General features: G+C 45.6%; 1 protein-coding gene across 2 annotated transcripts in view; it reads left to right on the top strand.

Annotated features, from left to right (window-relative positions):
- TMEM260 (transmembrane protein 260) overlaps positions 1-22,253 on the top strand; it is a 34,017-nt gene extending 11,764 nt beyond the window's left edge. Inside the window, exons 2-14 of one of the 2 annotated variants that reach the window (XM_017738913.1) lie at positions 6,636-6,813; positions 8,736-8,849; positions 11,292-11,471; positions 13,776-13,816; positions 14,177-14,260; positions 14,632-14,749; positions 14,997-15,172; positions 16,384-16,555; positions 18,071-18,219; positions 19,069-19,245; positions 19,978-20,031; positions 20,423-20,513; positions 21,599-22,253. In XM_017738913.1, the coding sequence (XP_017594402.1) occupies positions 6,636-6,813; positions 8,736-8,849; positions 11,292-11,471; positions 13,776-13,816; positions 14,177-14,260; positions 14,632-14,749; positions 14,997-15,172; positions 16,384-16,555; positions 18,071-18,219; positions 19,069-19,245; positions 19,978-20,031; positions 20,423-20,513; positions 21,599-21,871 (1,807 nt within the window). In that variant the 3' untranslated portion in view covers positions 21,872-22,253. The remainder of the gene's footprint in view (positions 1-6,635; positions 6,814-8,735; positions 8,850-11,291; positions 11,472-13,775; positions 13,817-14,176; positions 14,261-14,631; positions 14,750-14,996; positions 15,173-16,383; positions 16,556-18,070; positions 18,220-19,068; positions 19,246-19,977; positions 20,032-20,422; positions 20,514-21,598) is intronic. The other variant, XM_017738914.1, reaches the window with a different exon arrangement.
- Positions 22,254-23,228: the final 975 nt, after the last annotated feature.

The following is a 23,228-nucleotide window of genomic DNA, read 5'->3' as shown; positions in this document are numbered from 1 at the left end:
CTGCCATCCCAGAGCAGTTTGATCTTCCCATCAAGAGGATCCAAGTGAGTTGACCTCAGGACACAAGGAATGGGGTGCAAGATGCCTCTTGCATGTTCTGGGGACCTTTACAGGTCCACATTTCCAAAGGGATGGGCAGAGACAATTTCCTTCAGAGGTGGTGTCCTAACTGGACACCTCTGGTCCAGGAGGATGCATGTAAGAGGGTGCAAGGACCAGTTCCCCTTTGCCAAAATCCTCACTGGCTCAGCACTCCTTAACCACCCTGGACCATACCCTCTCCAACCAATATCCAATACTGGATATTGTAGCGTTCCAATAAAATAACTAAAAGTCAGGAAGTGGAGGCAGTCCCTGGCTGGGTGTGAGGGGAGTGGCATTCCGTGCATGTGGTGGGAGGTGAGGGTGCTGCCTGCTCGCCCCTATCCCAGAAATCGCGTGTCTGTGGGAATGCTGAAGCTGTGGGATGCTGAAGTTCCTTTTGACACGAAGGACAGCAGTTGGTTATAACCAGGCTGGTTTGGTTTTATTTTATGGTGGCCCTGCCTCTTTGCTCCGTCTCTCTTCACTCCTTGTGACCGTGGAACTCAACCAAGAGAGATGAGCCAAGCCGTGCTCTCCTTCCTCCTCCTCCTGCTGCAGGCAGGGCTTAAGTGGCTATTGAGCTCCAGGTCCTTGAGGAAGAATAAAATCTGGTTTGCTATTCCCTGTAGTACCTGAGCTGGCTCTTCAGCGCTGAGAGCAAGAGAAACTGCCTTTTGTCATGGAGTGTTTGTGGCTAAGAGGCAGGCAAACCCAGAGGGATTGGGTTTTTGGGGATAATTATTGTTACTTAAGCCCTAAACTCATGTTTGGATTTTCATTTTTAAACAATTCTTCTATTTCAGCACCGATGCTCATGCACACTTAAAATTTATCTGTGGGAAGCTTGGTTGTTGAGTCTTCTATGTCCCTTTCTGTTTAGCCTGCATAAAAAAAATAGTTGGGTTTTTTAAATTGATTGACTAACAAGCAAAACCTCTTAAATTCAAAATGTTAACTCTTTAGTGCACTGCCTTGAAATAAAAATACATTCAAGGGATGTATCTTTGCTACTGCAAAGCCACAGAATTGCAGAGGCAGAAGTTGCTGGTGATGTACCTGGAGTCTGTGGAAGTAAACAGGGAACCACTGACATCAGGGTCGTCATCTGCAGGTGTAGGGAGAGACTGAAATTAAAAAAACCAAATCCATTAATTAGTTAATCAGTGGGGATTTTAAAAATCAGGAGAGTTTTTTCTTATTCCACTACCTGTTTTATTATTGCTACCAAAAAAAAAAAAAAAAAAAAGATACAAGGCTAAGATCTGCTGCCTGTAAAGTTTTGGAGGGAAGAGAAGGTAGAAATAATCAGCTTATTTCACTAGGTACAGATAGGTGTTGCCAGTGTTAAATACATCAGCTTCAAATATAAACCATTCCAATTATCTTACTTTTCTTAATGAACCTGGTGCACTGGAGATTGCATTTAACGAAAACATTTTAATTAAATTCCAATTCCCATCCATGTGTAGCTTTATGCTGATCATTTAATACGTTTTGGGGAATTATTAAATATAAAACATCTGCCATTATTTTCAAAATAAAAAGTAAAAACGCTGGTGGAGTTTTTTTGTTAAATGCATGTGACTTGTAACCTTGGCTGAAGGAAAGTTTTATGAAACTTAGAGGAAAGGCTAAATTTTAAATTTAGCAAACTTGCGTGTTTTAGTGATTTTCAGCAAATGAGAAGCAAAAAACTATAATTGCTAAAAAACCTCAGGTTAAAATATTTAATTTCAGTTTTCCCAAATGTTCCCCCAAACCCTTAATAAAACCTGCAGGTAAAATAGTTCTGATTAAGGCAAATTCCTACTGGCTTCATCCTTGGAGCTGAGGCCCAGCCACACATTCTTTCACTTGTGTGCTTGAAAAGGAAAACAAAATCATGATTTTTTTTTTTTTTTAGTCTTTTCCTCTTATGTTTAGGGATGCCATGGGAAAATATTTCTCACAAAGGACTGTGTGATCTCTCCTTTGCTGACTCTTTCTGTCCCTTCTGAGTGCATTTTCAGATGATGGTCATGAAGACTTTCCCACTTTTGCCGTGGTTTCAATTCTTTTCTTCTTCCATGGGCTGACTCCTGTGTGCTGGGGCTGTTCTTTCTCATACTGGGCCCAAAGACTGGGGAAACAAGCTGGATTTGGGGGAGCAGCTATCTACCCTCCCTTCTCACGAGAATCATTGGGATAAAGCCCTCCTAGATGTTGCTTTTCCATGAGGCCAGTTGAGGATTCAGCTGTTGTGTGTCTTTGCTGTGTTTTGTAGCACCTCGACTCTGTTTGAAAAATGTGTTCAAAGACAGAGTAGAATTTGAGTGAGGATAAATCTCTGCTGCTCTCTGCTCTTTGGTCCTGATGTGCTGTCAAAAGGAAAGACAGTGTTAAGCAACTAGAAGGTATTTCCAGGAAAAAACCCAAATGTTTCCTCCTCCCAACCATGGCACACCTGGGAAGCCTCCAGCCAGTGTGGATGGCAGAGTGTGGGTCTCCAGGATGGGTGGCTGAGCCCAAAGACTCTGTGATTCTTCTTGTCCAGCAGGGCTTCACTGCAGGAAATATTTGCATTGTCAGTGCCAGGCCTGGTGTTTGATTTTGGTGAGGGAAGTGCCTATTTGCCATGAAAAACTTCTTAACTTCCGCACAACAAGTGGCCTCTTGGTCTCGTTCCCTCTCTGTCTCCACTTTGGTCACTGGGTTGTTGAGCTCTTACTGGAGTTATGCACCTTTAGCTCTTGCATTAACCTTCTTCCACAAAATACTCTGTGTTAACCACAAGAATTCTCTCTGTGCCTGTAAGTAAAGCAGTCGTTACCTTCTGGCTCCCTAATGTCCTGCTTCCTGATGTAACATGTCAGCAACATCTTCAGCTGTAGATTGCACTGCCCTCCTTTGCAAAACTTTTCATGCTTTTTAGAGACTCATGGAATCCCAGGATGGTTTGGGTTGGAAAGGACCTTAAAGATCATCCTGTTCCACCCTGGTGCCATGGGCAGGGATGCCTTTCACTAGGCCAGGCTGCTCCAATCCCCATCCAACCTGGCATGGAGCACTTCCAGGGATGGGGAAAAAATGTTCTTGGCTTTAAGCTTCTTGATCTCAGTTTCAAAGCTCTGCCCCATCCCTTTGCTTTTTCATTTTTTTCCCATCTCTATTTTACTCTCAGGTTTTGTGCCTTTTCTGGAGAGTTCCTTCATCTCATTCTGCCTTGCATCACTGAACACCCACCAATGTCTTTTCCACGTTGAGGTTGGTCTTTGGTCCAGAGTGGTGTAGGTGGCTGAGCTGTCCATGCCTGAGGTTTACTGGCACCTCCTTGGACAATGTATGCATTTGAGGTTGATGCCTTAGGATTCAGCTTTTATGTTGTTCACATCCTGTACTGCTTTAGTGTGTAACTCTAAAACTCCATAGCCTGTTAGCTACTGTTCTCCCATTCTGGTTAGACATAATGAATCTTCTCTAGGCCTGAGTCTCAAGCACACCTTGTTGTCCCAGGCCCTGAAATATGTAAACTAAGCCTCTAAAAAGGGGGAACAAACTTGGGGTATTGACATCATTACCTGAAATTGTAATTGGAGAATTAACCCTGATATGCAAATGGACCAAACCTGTAAAAGTGTGAAAAACCTGTGACCCGTCGTCTATTTTGGGTGTAGCCCTAGGGCTCTGTCTGCCCATAAGTGCACCTTATCAAAGGCCCTTCAATAAATACCTGCTTTTATTCTCTTAATTTTGTCTAGCCTCTGTTTTCAGGTATCCCCATCAAGGTCATCTTGGCTTTGAGGCAGGGGAGTTGTGGCACATTGTCACTCTGTGCCAGAGAATCCCTAGAGGCTGCAAGATGGCAGAGGAGCATGGAGACCCTCATGTTGGTCAAAATGAGCTGTATAACCATGTTACCCCAGCTGCAGGCTGGATTGATTTAATTTGCCCCAAAATCATGCTGGCAATTGCATGGGATTAATTTCTACTCATCCTGCTGGTGCTGCTTTGCACTGTGGATTGTTGAGTTTCTTCTGCCAGGTGCTCTTCATCCTCCTTTGGAGATACCTGCTCTGATTGCTTCCACTTTTGAGGGTTTTCCTCTGAATCAGCAACCTCACAAATCCATCATTTCCATTACTGGTAACAGAACCTGCTGGTCTCCAGCTTGCACTTCCCAAAGCTGTTTTCCTGATGTTCTTCAAGAATGCAACATGTTCCCATTTGGTTTTTTGGCATCTGTTGTGCTTAGATGCACTGTCACAAAGTGGGCTCAGCAGCCTGGCTTTCCTGGGAAAGTTGTTCGGCCTGGAGAAGATTCCAGGGAGACTTTAGAGCCCCTTCCAAAACCTAAAAGGGCTCCAAGAGAGATGAAGAGAGACTTGGACAAGGGCTTGGAGTGACAGGACAAGGGGGAATGGCTTCCCATGCCAGAGGGCAGGGTTAGATGGGATATTGGGAGGGAATTCTTCCCTGTGAGGGTGGGGAGGCCCTGGCACAGGGTGCCCAGAGAAGCTGTGGCTGCCCCTGGATCCCTGGAAGTGTCCAAGGCCAGGTTGGACGGGGCTTGGAGCAAACTGGGCTAGGGGGAGGTGTCTCTGCCCATGGCAGGGGGTGGGACTGGATGAGCTTTAAGGTCCCTTCCAACCTAAGCCGTTCTATGACTGTTTCTGTGATTCTGTGGACAAACAGGTCTGTGGGCTGTGCTTGGTTGGGGATCCTGACCCTGCACTGCTTGGTGAGCAAGGTGTCTTCTGTCCCACATAGCTGGGATAAATCTTTAAACTTTGAGTTGAGTGACTTTTGCTTAAGCCTTATTTCATAAAACTCGATGCCCAGGTTTGAGACTTGATTTTATCAAGAGGATGGGATTTCTTTCATCTCATTTGAATTCCCATGATACACTTGAGTCTTTCCTGGGAAAGACAAGGAGAGTTGGTGAATGATTGGGTCGTTTGCCTAAAATGCTGCTTTTCAGAAGATTTTTGGAAAAGTTGCTTCACCATTTTTTTACCTTATTTCCCTGCAAGAATTTCAAAGGAGTTGATGAAGTTGCTTCGTTATAACTAAAAGTTTGAACTGTTTAAATGGTTTAGTCAAAACATAGGAACGTTATAAAGTGGATTTGTGTATTGGAGATCTACTGGTTTTTAGTTACACACAGTCCTGCTGCCCTTTCCTGGTATTTTTCTTTAGGTTTTTTCCTAATTCCATTGATTTTTTTTGAGATTTCTTCCCACAGTCTTGATGTTGAACTCTCTGTGTCACCCTGAGCTTGGCCTGGAACACCTCAGAGTTGTTGCCTTTTTTCCCAATGTTAACTCCACCCTTCTCACCCTTCGGCTACATCCTGCAGGTGCAGATCTCAAAATACTTCACAAAAGAGATAAAAATCATCAGTCCTATTTTCCAGATAGCTTCAGATACTCTGGCAAACCAAAGAGAGGAGCCCTTGTAGAGAGTGCTCTATCAGGAGCTTCCTCATCTCACATGGAAATCACACGAGTAGCTCGATGAAGAAGTTGGGTAGCTTATAATTTTTTGCTTAAACCTTCTGGAATTGTCAGGACTAAATGGAATTGTGCCTGTCTGGGGTGGAATTAGAAAAATACCCAGTATGTGGTAGAGACTAGCTGAGTCTTACAGGGGAATGGTGACTTTCTGGAGAGGGGCTTTGACCACAGCCACAGCTATTTGTGTCTTTGGATAAGGCTTAATTGAGCATGTTGTGGTGCCCTACACAGTGTCTTTTCAGGGTGACTTCCTAAAGGGTAGAGCTTCCAGACAGGCAGAGCCAGAGCTGCTCCCAGTGAGACTGGGTGGGAAGAGCCACTGTGGTGGAATGGGTTTCCTGGGCTGAGTTCCACCTCGTGGGCTCCCTGTGCTGGCTGCAGCATCCAGCTGAGTTGGTGGCTCTGTGGGGAGTGTGTGCCATTATCCCATCTGGGAGTCACAGAGCCTCTTGGGCTCACAGCCATCCCAACAGTGGGTGCTTCACCCTCTCCCTCCCTCTTGCTGGAGCTGGCACCCATTTCCCACACTCCTGACCATGGTGGGCACCTCTTTCTGCTGGGACTGTGGGTGCTGCAATCCCCACCCACCCCCAGGACACCAAACACCCCCCAGGACAGCCCTGCTAATGCTGTCCATCCTGAATAGCTCTAATCCACTCTTAATTGAGCTCCTTGATGAATTGAAGGCTGCACCCTTGCTGGCATCTCCTCCAGAGCATCCCGTTAGAGCCGTGACTCCCTGGCTCGGTGCATCATGACCCGCTGGGCCATCACTCCTCAGGATTTCTGAACCAAATTCAATCCTGGAAGTTTTCATGGCGAGAAGAAGCAGATCCTCTGGTGTTGGGTGGCTGGCAAACAGTCTGTGCTCTTCCCAATCCTTTGCAGAGAAATTATTAGGGAGATCTTAACCATATAATGTTTTGGCAGGGTGCTGGGTGGCACTCATTGCTGCTGCTACTGTATGTTCTAAAAAAAAAAAAAATTAAAAAAGGAAGGACAATAAAGTAAGCTTTTTTTTTGTTGGAAAAGGAGATTTCATGTTATCTGTGTTTGCAGGCTTTCTGGCTCGCATGCTGGAGGAATCCTTGCTGCGGGGGTGTTTTCATTTTCTCGTCTAACATGGCAGTGGTCCATCACGGCAGAGGTTTTCAGCCTAAACAATCTGTTTGTGGGGCTGCTGATGGCTCTCACTGCTCATTTTGAGGAGGCATCCACTGCAAAAGAGAGATCAAAGGTAAAACATCTCAAGCAAAGTGAATAGTTCTTTTTTTTTTTTTTTTCCTAAATGGGTTATCACCTGTCTGTTTAATCTCCTGTTCATTTACTGCTGATTTAGTTGTGTTTAAATAAGAAGGCCAAATTTTGGGACTTGGTTCAGCACCTGTGCTGGGTGGGGTCCATCCCTGACCTACCTGGATGTTCAGAAGTGACAAACACTGAAAAAAACCTGCTCACTTTGTTTAAGGATTGAGTTGGGACCTGTTGGATGGGTTTGGGGTGGGTTTATTTAATACCCACAGGGTGGAAGCAGGAAAAGCAAAATGATTTTCATCTAAATGTTTTAGTTCATTCTGCATCAAAGACACAAACTAGGCTGTGGGTGTTCAAGGTTTTGTTTTAAGAACTGGTATTTTTGTTTGGGATAAATAGATTTATTTTACAGAAAACGTCGTCTAATCACAAACCCAGGTTTCTACTCAAAAAATGGGAACAAGCAAATTTTCAATCAGTTTTTCTTTTGAAATTAAATGTACCCCTAAAATAATAGCATTGTTAAATACAGAGACTTTAAATTTCATGCTGTATTTGCTACTTTTTAAACAGACTAGGCAGCCAAATGATATTTTTGCTCAGCAGTCTTGTTCTTTCTACTTTTGTTTGCCCGAACATCTGATCTCTTTTCCTCCGATAGACTTGCCTGCTGTGACTCCTGTAAATTGTGTGAATAAAGGGATTTTTGTCGGGCTAGCCTAGAATTTCAGGAGTCTGCAGTGGTAGTTTACTCAGCTTCGTGAGTTCTCAAATAACATGTTTTGTCAATGGCTACAGAGACCTTTTTTCACCATTGGATTTTTATCTTTTTTTAAATTTTGTAATGAGCACTGTCCCAAGATCCCCACAACCTCAATTCCACAGACATGGAGTTGGGCATTTTCCAACCTTCTCCCATGTTTCACATGCCCGGTTTCCAATGGGATTTTCAAAATTAGATTTTCAGAAGCAGTTAAGGAGCTTGTTCCAATGGTTTTTGGAATGTCTGGCATCCCACGCCTGGAAGAAGCCAGGCTGCCAACAGCAAGCTTGCAGTGCTTTTCTTAAATCAGATGTACAAACATCATGTTGGAGTTCACCAATGTACTTAAAAAATTACTGAAGTGGTTCTGAGTCCTGCTCCCTTTGAGGGCGGCTCTGAAACCCTCAAAGGCTTTTCTGAACCTATGGGAAGGTGTTTCTGTGGCAAGGCAGTGTCCAGCATGGAATGCTAAGCAGTTAATTAAAAATTACAAGGTGATCCCATCACTACACCAAGGCAAGTGTTTGCATCTCACACACACCACCCTCACCAGTGGATGAAACAAGCAGGGGAGGTTTAGCTTTGATATCAGGAAAAGGTTCTTCTCCAGAGGGTGGTTGGGCACTGGAACAGCCTGGAGCTTTTAGACTAATGAGGGGTATTTAATTCCCTTAGCTTAAGAAGTTTGTGCAGCCCTGACTTTAGCCCCATGTGCCTTACAAAGAGGAAAAAAATCATTCCTGTTATAAAAACCGAAATTTCTGTGGATAATGGCTTTATTTTAGGGCATTTCTGAAAAATCATTCAGAGTGAACTGCTGGGCAGCCTCCCCTTTGGAGCTGGGGTTCAGGAATTGGACTCTTCACATCATTAGCATGTGATGATGCTACATGGGATCTCTGTATGCATGGAGGCTGTTCAGCTGGACACTTCTTAAAGAATGTTTTCTGTTAAACAGTTGAAATCTCCCTGTAACTAACAAAAAAGCACCCCATGTTCTGTGTTACAACTGACCAGTGCTCATTGGTGGATTTGCCTTTCTCCTGTAAGGATGCTGTGCTGAATCTTTTTGATCTCTGGATATTTTTGCAAACTTGTAAATAGTAATTGTGAATTTTCATTTATTTTTTTTCCCCTTTCAGATCTCTAAATTGGGAGCTTTTTGCTGTGGGCTCAGTCTGTGCAATCAGCACACGATAGTGCTTTATGTTGCCTGTGTTGTCCCTTGGGTTCTCTCACGGCTTTTCAGAAAGAAGGTACGTATTTACTGACCCACATCTCTGTTTTCATAAGGCTGTGATTATTTCTTCTCCCCCAGCACTTGTGCTGCTTCTAAGCTGATGTACATGATAGCCGTAACCCACTGGAGTTACAGTCTGACACCACAGCCACTGATCTCAAGGGGCCTGATCTAAGGAGGGTCTCCAAGAAGGCTTTTGGCAAGGGCATGGAGTGACAGGACAAGGGGAGTGGCTTTAAACTGATAGAGGGCAGGGTTAGATTTAGATATTAGGGAGAAATTCTTCCCTGTGAGGCTGGTGAGGCCCTGGCACAGGCTTCCCACAAAAGCTGTGGCTGCCCCATCCCTGGAAGTGTTCCAGGCCAGGTTGGACAGGGCTTGGAAACACCTGGGATAGTGGAAGGTGTCCCTGCCCATGGCAGGGGTTGGAACTGGATGATCTCTAAGTTCCCTCTCAACCTAAACCTTTATGATTCTGTGATCACAATTGTGAGGCTGGTGAGGCCCTGGCACAGGCTTCCCACAAAAGCTGTGGCTGCCCCATCCCTGGAAGTGTTCCAGGCCAGGTTGGACAGGGCTTGGAAACACCTGGGATAGTGGAAGGTGTCCCTGCCCATGGCAGGGGTTGGAACTGGATGATCTCTAAGTTCCCTTCCAACCCAAACCTTTATGATTCTGTGATCACAAATTAGGGCCTTGGCTCATGCCGGTGATCTGCGACCCCCTTGCATCCCCTGGCAGAGGAGTGCTCTGCCCCAGCTGCTTGCAAAAACCCTGTGAGCTAAAATAATACTTGCAACTAAAAACTCTGGCTTCCTCATGCCATCAGCTCGCCTGAAGATGAGTTTCTGTGTGTTGGCTCCCTGGTGGTAACCAGCAAAAGCCACGTCCACTCATGGCAGGGCATGTTCTGCCTGCAAACCTCTGATCCCTTCCAATACATCCCCTTCTCAAGATATCCCTCCTTTTTCACCTCTTGTAATGAAGACAAAGACACATTTTTGCGTGCCTGGTGTATGGAGGTGATATGTACCCACCTGGATGAGGCTCCTGGGTGCCTTTTGGAGGCCCTGCCATGCTCTTTTCTGCTGTTGCTGGTCTTCTGTGGGTCAGTGCATCAGGCTGGATGCAGAGGTGTTGTAGGAATTCTACTTTGAGCAGAAAACAGCAGCAATCTCAGCGATGCAGATGCTCTGATGATTTTGCAGGTGGCTCTGGGAAGCCTCCATCACTCTCCCCTCTCTCTGTTGTCCCTGTGAAGGTGACACTTGGCCAGGTTGCTGCCAGGCCAGTCCTGCCTGTATTTTTCCACCCTTTTCCAGATAAATCCTGTGTGGTTCTCAGCCGTGGCACAGGGCATAACTAAGCCTGGGTGAAGCACATGAGCTGCAAGAGATGTGTTGCAACTCAGACAAGCTTGATCCAAAATCTGTTCATCATCCCCAACAACCCCCTTTCTGGCCATATATTTCCATGAACACAATGAAGACTCATTTCTGCAATATATTTGTGTCCTCTAAACAGAATTTTATTTTTTTTAAGCAGGGAGATCCAGAGAGGCCTCAGTGATTTCCAGCAAGGGCAATGTTGTGCCAATATAATAATCCTGGGAAATACTTTCGACAGCCCAGTAGTGCCTGCTGCAGGAAACCACTGAATAAGATGGGTAATTGATGGAAAACTGCCCTTTTAAAGTACAAATGAGCCATCTTTCTTCTGAAGGAGCTCTGACCACCACCATTATCGGGCTCCTTTCTCTGCTCCATAGATCATCACTCCCAGTAACCCCAAATGCTGAGGAAGTGCTTTGATTGACAGGGCAGTGGCTAACGACAAAGCAAGCGTGCAATATTCTAGGGTGGGATTTTCCAAAGCACTTAAAGGAGTTAGGCACAGAAGTCCCTTTGAAAGTCTTGTCTCCCTGACCCCTTAGGCAGTCTTGAAAATCCCACCCCAAAAGTTGGCCTATCCAATTTAGCCAGCGTAATCACGATCAAGTAAATGGCAAAACTGACTCCTGATGATGGTGGTGATGTGTGTAGTTGTACTAGAGCAGCATTTATGTGGGTTTTTTTTTTTTGCCAGATGGAAAACCAGCCAACTCTTAATCGCTGCAAAGTGGGTTATCTCAGCCTTGCAGTGCTTCAGCCATCTATGCATGTCATGCCATGATTTAAATGTGAAAGATGCAATGAGTATGATACTCATGAGTCCTAGCTAATATTATTTGCTTCACTTAAATTTCACCCTGCCATGCAAAGGAGATCAGTTTGATGCAGTTTCCTAGTAATCCACAAAATCGTAAGGTTTAACATAGCATTTTGTAGGGACTTACTATAAATTGAGAGATCAGCTCTGTGTAAATATATTTGATGTTTTTTCTTTATCTGTTCTTGAAGTTCCAGCGTGATTAAACTAAAATAAACATTGTTATGCAATATGACATATTTTGGTGCAGGAATTGTCCCCAGGCCATTTGCTGAAGTTGGGTTTATGCTTCTTGGCTGGTTTGCTGCCTTATCTCTATCTGCCGGCTTCGTCCTACCTCAATCGAGCCCGCTGGACATGGGGAGACCAGACGACTTTTCAAGGATTTTTGACCCACTTTCTGAGGGAAGAATATGGGACATTCAATCTGGTAAACAAGGGTCATTGCCTAAATTACTTTCTTTCCACTTATGCAACAGCAGAACTGTTCTGTTTGTGACGATTAAGGGCTTGCGGGGAAGGAAATTGAAAATGTTTCATTTTTTTAAGCATTTATTTCTGATTTTGACCTCCTGACCTGTCAGGTTTTCTGGGAGTGGATCATGTGGCTGGGAAAGCAAAGAGATAATTCTCTTTTCTTTATGGGATGAGCCCTATTATTTCCTGGAAGCTGTGTGGGTGTCTTATGTGTGTAGGAGCCCAAATAGCAAACTGTGCTAGAGGAAGTTGGTGACATCAATTTTGTGGTGTTTTTGAGATTAATATTGTCTTATTTTTCTATTTTTAACTCAGACATTTAAAGAGATCACAAGCAGTTTTCATTTAAAAGCTATTCCTCTTTAACTTACTAATGTTGATTGAGTGGTTGGTTTGAGGGTTCTAAATTATTCCTCCTAACTTATTAATGTTGAATTTAAGTGAATGGTTGGTTTGAAGGTTCTCAGGAGCCTCTGATCTGAGTGATTGAGGTCTCTGCTCTTGCCAAGGGAGGGAAGTATCCATGGTTGCTTGCTGAACTTGCTGCCTCCTCCAGCCCTGACTTGGATGTTGGGCTCTGGCCACCCAAGGAAATCACCAGCCCATCAACCCAATTTCTGTCCTGCTTCAAAGATTTCAGGGCAGAGGGCTGGGAAATCACACCACTGGGAGGAAAACGATAAAAAGGTGTGGTGTACATGTTCTGTCACTCCTTGGGGTCCTGGAGCCCCACATCCTCAGAAATTACCCCTCACATGCAGCCAGTGTGACACAGCATCACTGTCACTGTGCCATTCCACCCTTCTCCGAGAGCTGTGTGGCTTTAGGATGTGTGTCAAAAGACATGATATTTCCTGCTGCTGCCACTGAATCTGTCCAAAAATTCCTACAGAGATCAGGTCCACCCTCTGAAGGACTTGTGTGACTTCCCCTGTTGTCCTGTTCCCAGCTGTCTCCTGAGAATCAGCCTCCACTGGGCAGAGCAATACCAAGGCATACAAATCCCTTAACTCCTCTCTCCATCAAATGTGATGAATTCAAGTTGATGTTCAGGAGGCTTAGGGATGGACTGTGTGTAATCCTACACCACAAATCACATTTAGGATGAACTTGTCTGAAGCAGGAGCAATAAATACAGCAAAATCCAAACGTTTGGTCCTGGTGCCAGTTGGGATAATGCCAGAGCACTGCTGGATGGACAGACAGCCCTTGCATCCGGATCATAGCTCTGTTTTAAGGGCAGGCAGGGTCAAAAAAAAGCCCAGGAAATATTTTGGAGAGGGTTCTACCTGTAAGCCATAGACCAGAAATGTCATTTCTGCAAAGGATGTGTCTGGGGCCATCAGCTGCCAGCAAGGTGGGGCTTCAGGAGCTCTGAGCTGGCTCTGCATCCTCTGACACTTATTTTTTTAATCAAATCCTGAATGCAATGAACTATTCCATTTTTATTGAGATTAAATACTCCTTCCAGACCTCCTGAACCCATTTACCTTACCTTTTCTCTGGTAGCCACCACTTTTCCAACAAGCAGCAGTGAAGGTAATTCCTCACCTCCACACAGCATGTCTTTTTTTTCCAGACTTGTGCCATGGATTGCAGATCACTGTAATAAGAATTCTCATGTATCTTATGTAAATCTCATAGCTCTGCATTTGGCAGGGCAGAGGAGACAGGGGCAAGTCTGGTAATCAAGGAGGAATTGAGCTCATCTTAGGCTCTGGGGAGATGTCCCAGAAAATAATTCTGCCATGAAGATAGAGGACATGGCCTCAGGTTGTGCCAGGAGAGGTTTACACTGCATATTAGGAAAAAAAAAATCACAGAAAGAATGGTCAGGCATTGGAATAGGCTGTCCAGGACAGTGGTGGAATCACCATCCCTGGAGGGATTTAGAAGGTGTGTGGATGTGGCACTTGGGGACGTGGGTTAGTGATGGGTTAATGGTTGGACTTGATGATCTCAGAGGGATTTTCCAACCCTAATGATTCCATGATATAGCAGAGATCATTATTAAACCAGATGACATGCTCTAATCACAGGGTAATGAGTTGTCAGCACCTTAGAAAAATATTTATGCAGGGGGTAAATCCTTCAGTGGCTTCTCATAAAACAGGAATGTGGGAGAACATCCTGCAGTGAAGGTTTGAGTAGAGGTTGCTGCCTTGCTTGCAGACAGAAAATGAGAAGACTTCCCTTGCCCCAGTGATACCCAATCAGTGTGTGGGTTTCTCATGGGTGTCCTTTGTTTTTATTTCAGGCCAAGTCTGAGACAGGATCCAGTATGAGAGAGATGCTGCTGTGAGTAACACCTGGGCTCTGCCTTTCATGGAGAGAAACCTGTTGCTGCTGCTGTCCTTTGAGCTCCTGTCCTGCCTTTCCTCATCCTGTCCAGAGCTGGGGCCCTGTGTGTCCAGCACAGGGACAGCATTCATACCCTCTGTCTTCCTCACTGATGGAAAAACTCTGGATCCCCCTCCCCAGTGATCTTTCCTTCAAAATCCTGCTGTGTAACCCACCCTCATCCCCATTTCTGGTAGACTTAATCCCAGCAGAATGGGAATATGTTCTGTTGTGCATGTTCCCTGTTACTCCTGATAGTTTAATTGAGTGCAGGGGGTGATTTGGGGGTAACACATCCACACTTTAATTTCTCCACAGTTTCCAGCTGGCACAGATGAAGTCAGAGCTCTCCCTTCCTGTCCTTGCCCTGGCACTCGTGGCCTGTGTGAGCACAGCACTGCCGTAAGTTGGACAATATTTGCTTCAATGTGCATTTTTTGCACATTTCTCTTACTGCCTGCATGGGCAGCTTGCTTTGCCTTCTGCTTGCTGCTGCAGAAATTGCAGCAATTGGCTGTGGTCATCTATTATTAAGAGCAAAATATCCCTTAGTCCTGGTTAACCCCGTGGCTTGGTAGATGGCAAGCTTAAAACTCCTGAAATCCTGATGGTTTTGTGCTTTTAAAACAGAAGTTTCATAAATGGTGAGGGTAAAGAAAGGCTCATCAGCTCCCTGTGTTAAATGCATTTAGGTATGCAAGGAGTTCAAGCACATAAAATTTTTGCTTCATTTTTCATCATGTCCCAGGAGTGATACATCTTTTTTTTTATAGGTCAAAGCAGCAGAAATCAGCTGTGATCTGGCTCTTCACTGGAATGCTCTGCCTTTATTCCCTTTTCTTTGCTTGGAGAGCAAATTTGGATGTTACAAAGCCTTTGTTTCTAGGCGTGGTAAGTTGCACTCCGAAAGTTGCTCTGGCATGTTAATTTTTGAGAGAAACATTCAAAACCTTAAAACCATCTGACCAGGAGCAGGCACTTGTCTTGAAGCTGCAGAAGGTGCCAAAATACAGCTCCAAGGCCAGTTTGGATGGAGCTTGGAGCAACTGGGATGGTGGAAGGTGTGAAATATGGGGTGGAATGGGATGATCTTTAGGGTCCCTTCCAACCCAACCCCAGTTCTGGGATTCTCTCCTAGGTGGAGCGGTTCTGGCTGCAGAGCAGTGCTGTGGTGGCCGTGCTGGCAGGGCTGGGGCTGGCCACACTGGCCAACTTTGGAAGGAGCACTGTGCTGGAAGGCACCCGGCTGCTGCCCTGGCTGGAGTGGCTTCCTGCTCTTGCCCTCGTTGCTTCTCAACTTTGGGCAAATTACAGGTGAGGAATTCCCTTGGTGCTGCCTCACAGGGTGGGTTGGGGTGCTCCTGGGGTTTCTGTCCTTGTCTGGGAGTGGGAAAGGCACTTTCCACACCCCACCTAAGCTTGCCTGGTCACAGCCTGCAGGACTCCCTGGTTTGATGTCCCTCAGAGTCACCAGCTCCAGGCTGTAACTCCAGGGGGTGTCATGTAGGTTGAAGGAAAAAAACTCTGTAGATGCATAAACTTCTAATACAAAACCCTTGTAAATCTGTGCTTTATCTCCTAAGGAGATTTGCAGAATTCATTTGGCCTTTGCTTTCCTTCAGGTTACCTTGGGCCCTGAGGTTTTTTTCTATTTTTTTTTTGAAAACTTAAATCTGTAGTTTGGGGCTTCCCTATCCCATCACCACGTGCAGTCACTTGGATAGGAATCAGTGCACTCGTAGGGATGCTCAGGTAGAGGTTGACCAAGGAAGTGTAAATTTCATCCTCAGGAATCCTTTTCTTGGCACACCTTTTCCAAAGGCTTGTCCACAGGTGAGCCACTCATAGCTCCTGTCCTGGAGTGTCACCTGAGTCCATACCTGGAGTACGTGCATGTAACTGTAATGAAAAGGATCCAGTCTCAGTTGATGTAAATCTGCTTCTGCCTGATACTACAAAAACTTGGCTTTTTCAATCTTAATTGAAACATTAAAGGATGAGGAGGATTTCAAATGCTCTACAGAGCCATCAATGTACTGGCACTTCCAGCACCAACCAGTAAGTATGTAGATTTAGCCCAAGAAGAAACCAGAATTAAGGTGAAGGTGTGCAGTGAGTGTGTTTTGGCAAAACTGTTGTGGTTTATGGATCTGGTGCTGCTTTCTGAGGGCCTGTGCTCTAAATGCTTTGTTTCTGTATCTCACTTTCTCTGGAAATGGGGATACTAAGTTGTTGTAGTGATTAAATTGTTGACACTCTCCATCACTGGAAGTTCCAGGCCAGGTTGGACGAGGCTTGGAGCAACCTGGGATGGTGGAAGGTATCCCTGCCATGGCAGGGGGGTTGGAATGAGATGTTCTTTAAAGTCCCTTCCAACCCAAACCTTTCTGGGATTCTGTGATGTTTTCAACCTGACCAGCGTGGATTTCCCCTGTGGATCCCCAGAGCATAAAATTGGTCTGAAATTCTGCAAAGCCATGCAAATACCTGGTTTTAAGATTCTGTTTTTCATCTGTTCGCTTCAGCACCTGTGATCAGAGCAACAACTACGTTGTTGATAAGTTTGCAAGGAACCTGCTGTCCTCTATGCCAATGGGGGCAGTGATCCTGCTGAGAGGAGACTTGCCTGGGAATGCTCTTCGTTACCTTCATTATTGTGAGGGGATGAGGCCAGATATCACCTTAGTGGACCAGGAGGTACGTTCAGAAAGTGCTATTTAGAAAGGCAGATTTAAACATGGGCAGCAAAAGTTCAGTTGTTCCTTGATCTCCTTGATAGGGTCTCTCTGTCCAATAAAACTCATGATGTGGAAATAAATAAAACTGATTTTTTTTTTTTTTAAGACTTGTGGGTAGCCCTGGGATGGAGTGTGGTGTGCATGTTCCTTTTTCACTGAGAAATGGGAAAAGAGAAAAAAAAAAGTTACAGGATGGGTCACCCACACTTCCACTGCCACACTTGGCTTTGCAACAAGAGTCTGTTGTAGGAGCCCAGAGTGCTGAGAATATTTCTCTGCCTGTTTTTAAGGGTTCTTACCCCCCTGAACAACACTGTTTTAGCCTCAAACCTTGGAAAAAATTACCAATGGTCAGACAAGAACTAGAAAATGCAGTGGTGTGAATTAGGTGATAGACTACTATGTAAGATTGCCACAGGGTGAAAAATTTAGAGGTTTTGGGCTTCTCTTTGTAGTAAATAGATAAGAGTAAAAAATATCAAAATGGAGGATTGTTGTTGTTCTCTAAACCTTCTTCTCCTTCTTCTACTACTCCATGTTCTGCAGTAAAAGTAGTTTGGAATGATTGGATAGAAAATTCCGCAGTTCCTGGTCGTGTGACTGAGTAATTGGTAGGAAAGTAAAAATAATGTACGTTTTTAGTAACTATTGGTTAAAATATCTTTAAAAGGTTGTGTAAATCTTGATAGAGAGGCCTCACTCCTGCTTTTCTGTGCTCTATGCTGTACCTGGGTCACGCTAGTGGCTCTGTTCCTCTGATAAGACTTAATAAACAACTATCTGGAAGCACTGAAACTCAAGGAAAAGTCTTGGTTTATCTTTGAAACTCCTTGCAAGGACTTTCAGCAAATTCTCTCCCATCCAGAGGCACTTGATTTACGTCACGGTACAGTGTCAGTCTGTGACTTGTTGGCAAACCCCAAACCCAATTCCTTGTGTTTAACCAAACCAGATCCCTGTTGTGGGTCTTACCAGCAGTGGCTGTTTTGTTGTTGGAGTGAGAACCACGTGCCTCTGATCAGAAGGCACTGGTGACCCAGTCTGGTGCTGTGATCTGACCACAGTGACCCAGTCTGGTGGTGTGGGCTGACCACAGTGACCTGGTCTGGTGGTGTGGTGTGACTCTGGTGACCCAGTCTGGTGGTTTGATCTGACCACAGTGATCCAGTCTGGTGCTGTGGTGTGACTGTGGTGACCCAGTCTGGTGGCATGGGCTGACCACAGTGACCCAGTCTGGTGGTGTGGTGTGACTGTGGTGACCCAGTCTGGTGCTGTGGTGTGGTGTGACTGTGGTGACCCAGTCTGGTGGCATGGGCTGACCACAGTGACCCAGTCTGGTGCTGTGGCCTCGTGTCACTGCTGACTTGGGGGGTGACTTCCTGGAGCAAATGGTTATTACTCCTGCAGAAACCATTTCTTCTGGATGTAAATCTTCTGATTCTTGTCTTCATGGTGATAATATCTTTTATTCTAGATGATGACTTATGAATGGTATTTACCCAAGCTGGCCAAGCATTTACCTGGCGTTTATTTTCCCGGGAACCGGTGGAATCCTGTGGAAGGAGTATTACCCGACGGGACACTTGCCTTTAATCTCCATCGTTTCCTCAAAGTAAATAAACAGTAAGCATTCCTTTCATATGTAACAGCTTTCCTAAAATCTCCGACCCTTTTTTTACTCCTGAAATTTTTTATGGATCAGCTTGGTAGTGCATCCAAAAGACCAATTTTCTCCACTGACTTCCTCCCCGGTGGCGAGATTATTTTTGCAATTAAAGCAAAATACCTCTGCAGAAGTAACTCCATCTGGATATAATATTGCCTCTTGTTTTGAGGTTGGTTTGGTTTTTCAGGAAGGAGGGGGAAAAAAGGTGATCTGCAGAGTTTTTTACTGATGATTTTTTGTTGTTGATGGTACAATTCATCACAGAGAAAAGGAACGTTCCCGTGTACTCAGAACGACGATGGTTGGAGAGCAAATTGCTGCTGCTTCTCCTTTGTGAACATTGTGGCCAACTGATTAGCATAGAATGAATGTATTCCAGGAATAATCATCATATAAAAATAGCTTAGTAAGAGTGGAGAAAGGATTAGATACTCACATGAATAAGAATAGCATCTGCATTTAGACTAGCTGGGGTGAGCCCTGCGAGGATGGGGAGGCACAGGAGCAGAGCCAGGTGCCAGTGGGGAGAAATGGCCTTCTCCTGCAGCTTCTGGCCTGTTTGGGAGGTCCAGGAAGGGGGACAGGATGTGCCACCTGTGCTGGCAGGACAGATGGGCAATGCCAGATGGGGAATTCATCTGTTTTCCAGACTGCCCCAAAACGTGCCCGTGCTGATGGGAGATTGCTGGATGGGCGTGTTTGCTGCACAGTGTGCTGTGTGTGGTTTGGTTTGCTCAGGGACACGGGGTAGCCCATGGTCTCTGGGGTAGCTTCACCATTGCTCTCTCTGTTGGTTTTTTTGGCAGTAAGGAAGTGTTTGTCTGCATAGGTCTTCATGAAGGGGACTCGACCTGGAGAAGGAGCCACTCGCTCTGGCCCTGGGGTACATGTGAAAAGTTGGTTCCTTCTGGAGCTGTGTTTGACCCAGGAGAGTGGATTCATCTCACAAGGAACCTCTATAACTGGACTGAAGACTATGGCAGGTACGAGGCAGAGGAGCCTCTGCTCCTTCCTGCTCATCATTTCCTGCCAGCAGCATTGCCACACCTGCTGCAGGATTAGAGGAATTAAACAAGAGCCATAATCTCAATGTTTTGTGTTCTGGATAGGCAGCAGGAAGAATTTCTTCCCTGTGAGGGGTGGTGAGACACAGGCACGGCCCAGAGGTGCTGTGGCTGCCCCATCCCTGGCAGTGTTCCAGGCCAGGCTGGATGGGGCTTGGAGCAACCTGGGGGAGTGGAAGGTGTCCCTGCCCATGGCAGGGAGTTAAAATTAGATGGTCTTTAAGCTCCCTTTCAACCCAAACCATTCCATGATCCATGATTTTTAATAGTGTAAAAAATAGCAAGGGCATCTCTAGTCAAGTATTAGGTCCAATTCTGACCTTAAAACTTGATCAGGAGCTGAAATTATTGAGATATCCATAGGTCTAAATGTCATAGATTGACCTGCAATGGCAAAAAACATCTCTGGCTTTGAGAACTGGGATGCTGTGAAACATCTCATATACCAGAGGCTCCTTCTATGGAGAGGGAGGAATAAAGTTTTTTAAATGACAGAGAATCAGCTGAATTCCCTGCTGTCAGAGGCACAGGCTTCATGCCAGGTTTTCTTCTGCCTGAGAGGTCTGTAACTGCCTGGGTTGGAAGGGTTGTGGTGGGTGAAACCCAGCAAGGTGGATCTGATGGCTGAATTTTATTTCCATTCCCATTTAGTTTCAGTCCCTCTTCCTGGGAAGCTGTCGCCAACGAGGAGATGTGGCAAGCCAGGTAATTTTCCTTTGCTCTCTTCCAACAGCCAGTGGGCACTGCCAGCTCACTGGTGTGGAAACACACACCAAAGCAGGCAGCTTGATGGGCCATGGCCTTATTGGGTCTACATGTGCCAACCTTTAGAAGGAAAAGGCTGGCAGGATGAGATGAAGCGTGCAAGGCCTCCAGCAAAGCCTTCAGGAAAGTGGCTGTTTTGTTCCCCAAAAGGTCCTGCTCAAAGTCTCTCAAAGGTAGTTGGGTTGTAAGGTGAGGAAATGTATTACAGGGAGAAATTCATCTCACTGGTGACTGAAATGGAGATCCTGTGTGTTGTCCCACATGTGGATCTATTGATGTGAGCTGGTTGCATTACGCAGTTACCACATGGAAGTTTTTCTTGTTTTCCTAGGATGAAAACAGCTTTCTTCATCTTTGACCTTGCAGAAACAGCCAGTGTGACTGCAGAAATGAAATCACAACTTTACACATTTGCATACACTGTAAGTCCTGGATTTGGGTTAGGAATGCTCCCTGCAGCCTCCATCGTGGATTTTTTTTTTCCCCCTTTTCTTTTAAATTTCTGGAGTCCATGGAAATACAGTGTTTCCATACAGGCCCTGTAATCTGCATTCCCCTTGTTTATCCAAACTGGGAGCGTAGCCGATTCAAAGAGATTTGTTCAGGGATTTTATCCATTCCTACTTGCCCCCTCGGTCACGGAGGATGCCAAAAGCAAACCAGTCAACACCCTGCTTTTGCTATAATTATGTTGTCTGTGCTGGGCTCCAAACCCATGCCAAGAGATTGCTTGTCCTGAAGTCCCCTCTATGCACTTGTCCCCTCTGTCATTACACAGTCGTGCGTCTGAGCCAGCAAGTGTAAAATCCGACAGTCTTCTCACTGCAAATTAATTCTGCTGCATTTCACACCAAAGAATAACACCCATAAGCTGGTGTAGGTATCTCTGGAAATACTGGACTGCCTGAGATGCCAACAGATGCACAAAGTGATCAGCGTGTGTCAGCAGAGAGGAGCAGTATTTCATACTCCAGCAGAGAATCAACAAATAGTTTCCTTCATTCTTGCCCGTTTTGCTGGGATTTTTGCTATTCTGCAAAGTTCCCAGGCAGATGCTTGCTGTTGAGCTTATGAATATTCCCACTCAAGTCAACACACTGCTTAAGTCCTGTGGAAGACGTCCTGATCTCCTGAAATATTGAGTAAATGTCTAGCAGGCACAACAGTTAAATCTCTTTTTTCCCCCAGCTTGGTGTAACACCTCTCTGGGGGAAGCACAAAATGTGCCGTGGGGTTATCACCATCATCTGTAATGTTTCTAAACAAACAGCTGCTGTTGGAAGGGAAACGTTTCAACCCCCCTTGGATTTCTGATTCATGCTGCTGAATGGCAAACACAGAGTGAATTACAGAAATACTCCAGCTCTGGACTTGGACATCTAAATAGCATCTGTTTCTTTCCAGGCAGTTTTGAAGCACTGGTTAAAGCTGTTGCTCCCCCTTCGTTCAATTAATTTGCTGCCCCCTCCTTCTTTTTTTTTTCCTTTTCTTTTTGTTCCTTTAACAGTCATACAAAGAAATTGTCAACTCCCATCCCAATCACCCGGTGAACTGGCACAAAAACTACGCCATCGCCTGCGAGAGGATGCTGCGCCTGCGCCGGGGGGACGTGGATCCCGAAACGCTGCTTTCCGAAACCGTGAAACATTTCCTGCTCTACACAGAGAAAGCAGAGGATGATCCCCAGCGCCAGGACATCCTGCAGGCTGTGCAGCACCTCAGGGAAGAGCTGCAGGGGCTGAGGAGAAGGAAGGCGGAGCTGAGGCGGGGAGCTGGGTAGCACCCGGTGCTGCTGAAATGTTGAAGTGGAGGCTTAAAATCTGAGTTAGTCCTTGGCAATGTGAGAATGGTTTTAAAAGGTGACAGAAATGGCAGCAGAGAGGAAATCAAGTGTGATTGTCTCTGCAGGGACGTAGTGGTGTTTGGTCTTTGATTGCTGTTGTCAAATGAACTTTTTTGGGGGGAGAAGCTCATCACTAAATAAAATAGTGGGTTTCAAAAAAGAGTTTTCTTTTGCAAGAAAACTATGAGCTTGTTGTACTGTGAATATCTTTTTTTTTTTATATGAATGTAGCATCCATTCTAGATGTTAAAATGTCTTTAGCGTTTAGTTGTTTCCTCTGTTGCTGAGCCAAGAGGTTTCCTAAGGCCATTTTTCATTAGCTGTGCTGTGTCTGTGTGTTTTTTGTGGTGGGTTTCCAGCAGGACAAGCTATGGGAGGGTGCCCTCCCAGGAGCCTGGTCCTTCACTGTTTTGGATGTGCTCTGGGACCTGGCTGTGCCTGTGCCCAAGGGCACTGCAGAATCATAATCACACAATCCCAGAATGGTTTGGTTTGGAAGGGACCTTAAATCCAATCTCATTCCACCCCCTGGGCATGGGCAGGGACAACTTCCACTGTCCCAGGTTGCTCCAAGCCCCATCCAACCTGGCCTTGGACACTGCCAGGGATCCAGGGGCAGCCACAGCTTCTCTGGGCACCCTGTGCCAGGGCCTCCCCACCCTCCCAGGGAAGAATTTCTTCCTAATATCCCATCTAGCCCTGCCCTCCTTCACTTTGAAGCCTTCCCCCCTTGTCCTGCCACTCCATGCCTGTGTAAACAGTCTCTCTCCAGCTCTCTGGAGCCCATTTAGGTACTGGAAGAAGAGGATGTCCTGCTGGAATGGAATGGATAGAGACCAACCCATTTTTTCTCCCTCCCTTGCTTTGCAGGGATGGCTGCTTTCATTCCACTGGGATTTTATGATGGGATGGTCTTTATTGCTTAGTGTTCCAACAGTGAGCAAGCAACTCAGGTATTTTCCCTTGCAGAGGGACTCTGCTGGCAGCAGTGAGCATGTCCTGCACTGGGGTGGAGGGACCGTGGTCCTGAGACCCCACATGCAGCTCCCCTGGGATGCTGCTCTCCCCAGGGCTCGTGGCATCCGTGCTGTGGCTGATGCCTTTTCCTGGTCTTAAAATCAAGAGTCAAACACTGTTAGAAGGGAAAAAGGGATTTTACCTTGGTATTTATTTTAAGGATCCTTAGGTGCACACATCCAGGTTGTATGCATTGAAATGCACCCCGCCAAGTATGCCCCCAAAGATTGGGTATAACATTATAGGTTTTACTAATTAGCACATCTATCAAAAATTC

Source organism: Corvus brachyrhynchos, unplaced genomic scaffold (genome assembly GCF_000691975.1).
Source record: "Corvus brachyrhynchos isolate BGI_N302 unplaced genomic scaffold, ASM69197v1 scaffold245, whole genome shotgun sequence".
NCBI lineage: Eukaryota > Metazoa > Chordata > Aves > Passeriformes > Corvidae > Corvus > Corvus brachyrhynchos.
Note: the sequence above shows the minus strand (reverse complement) of the source record. Positions and strands in the feature narration are given on the sequence as shown.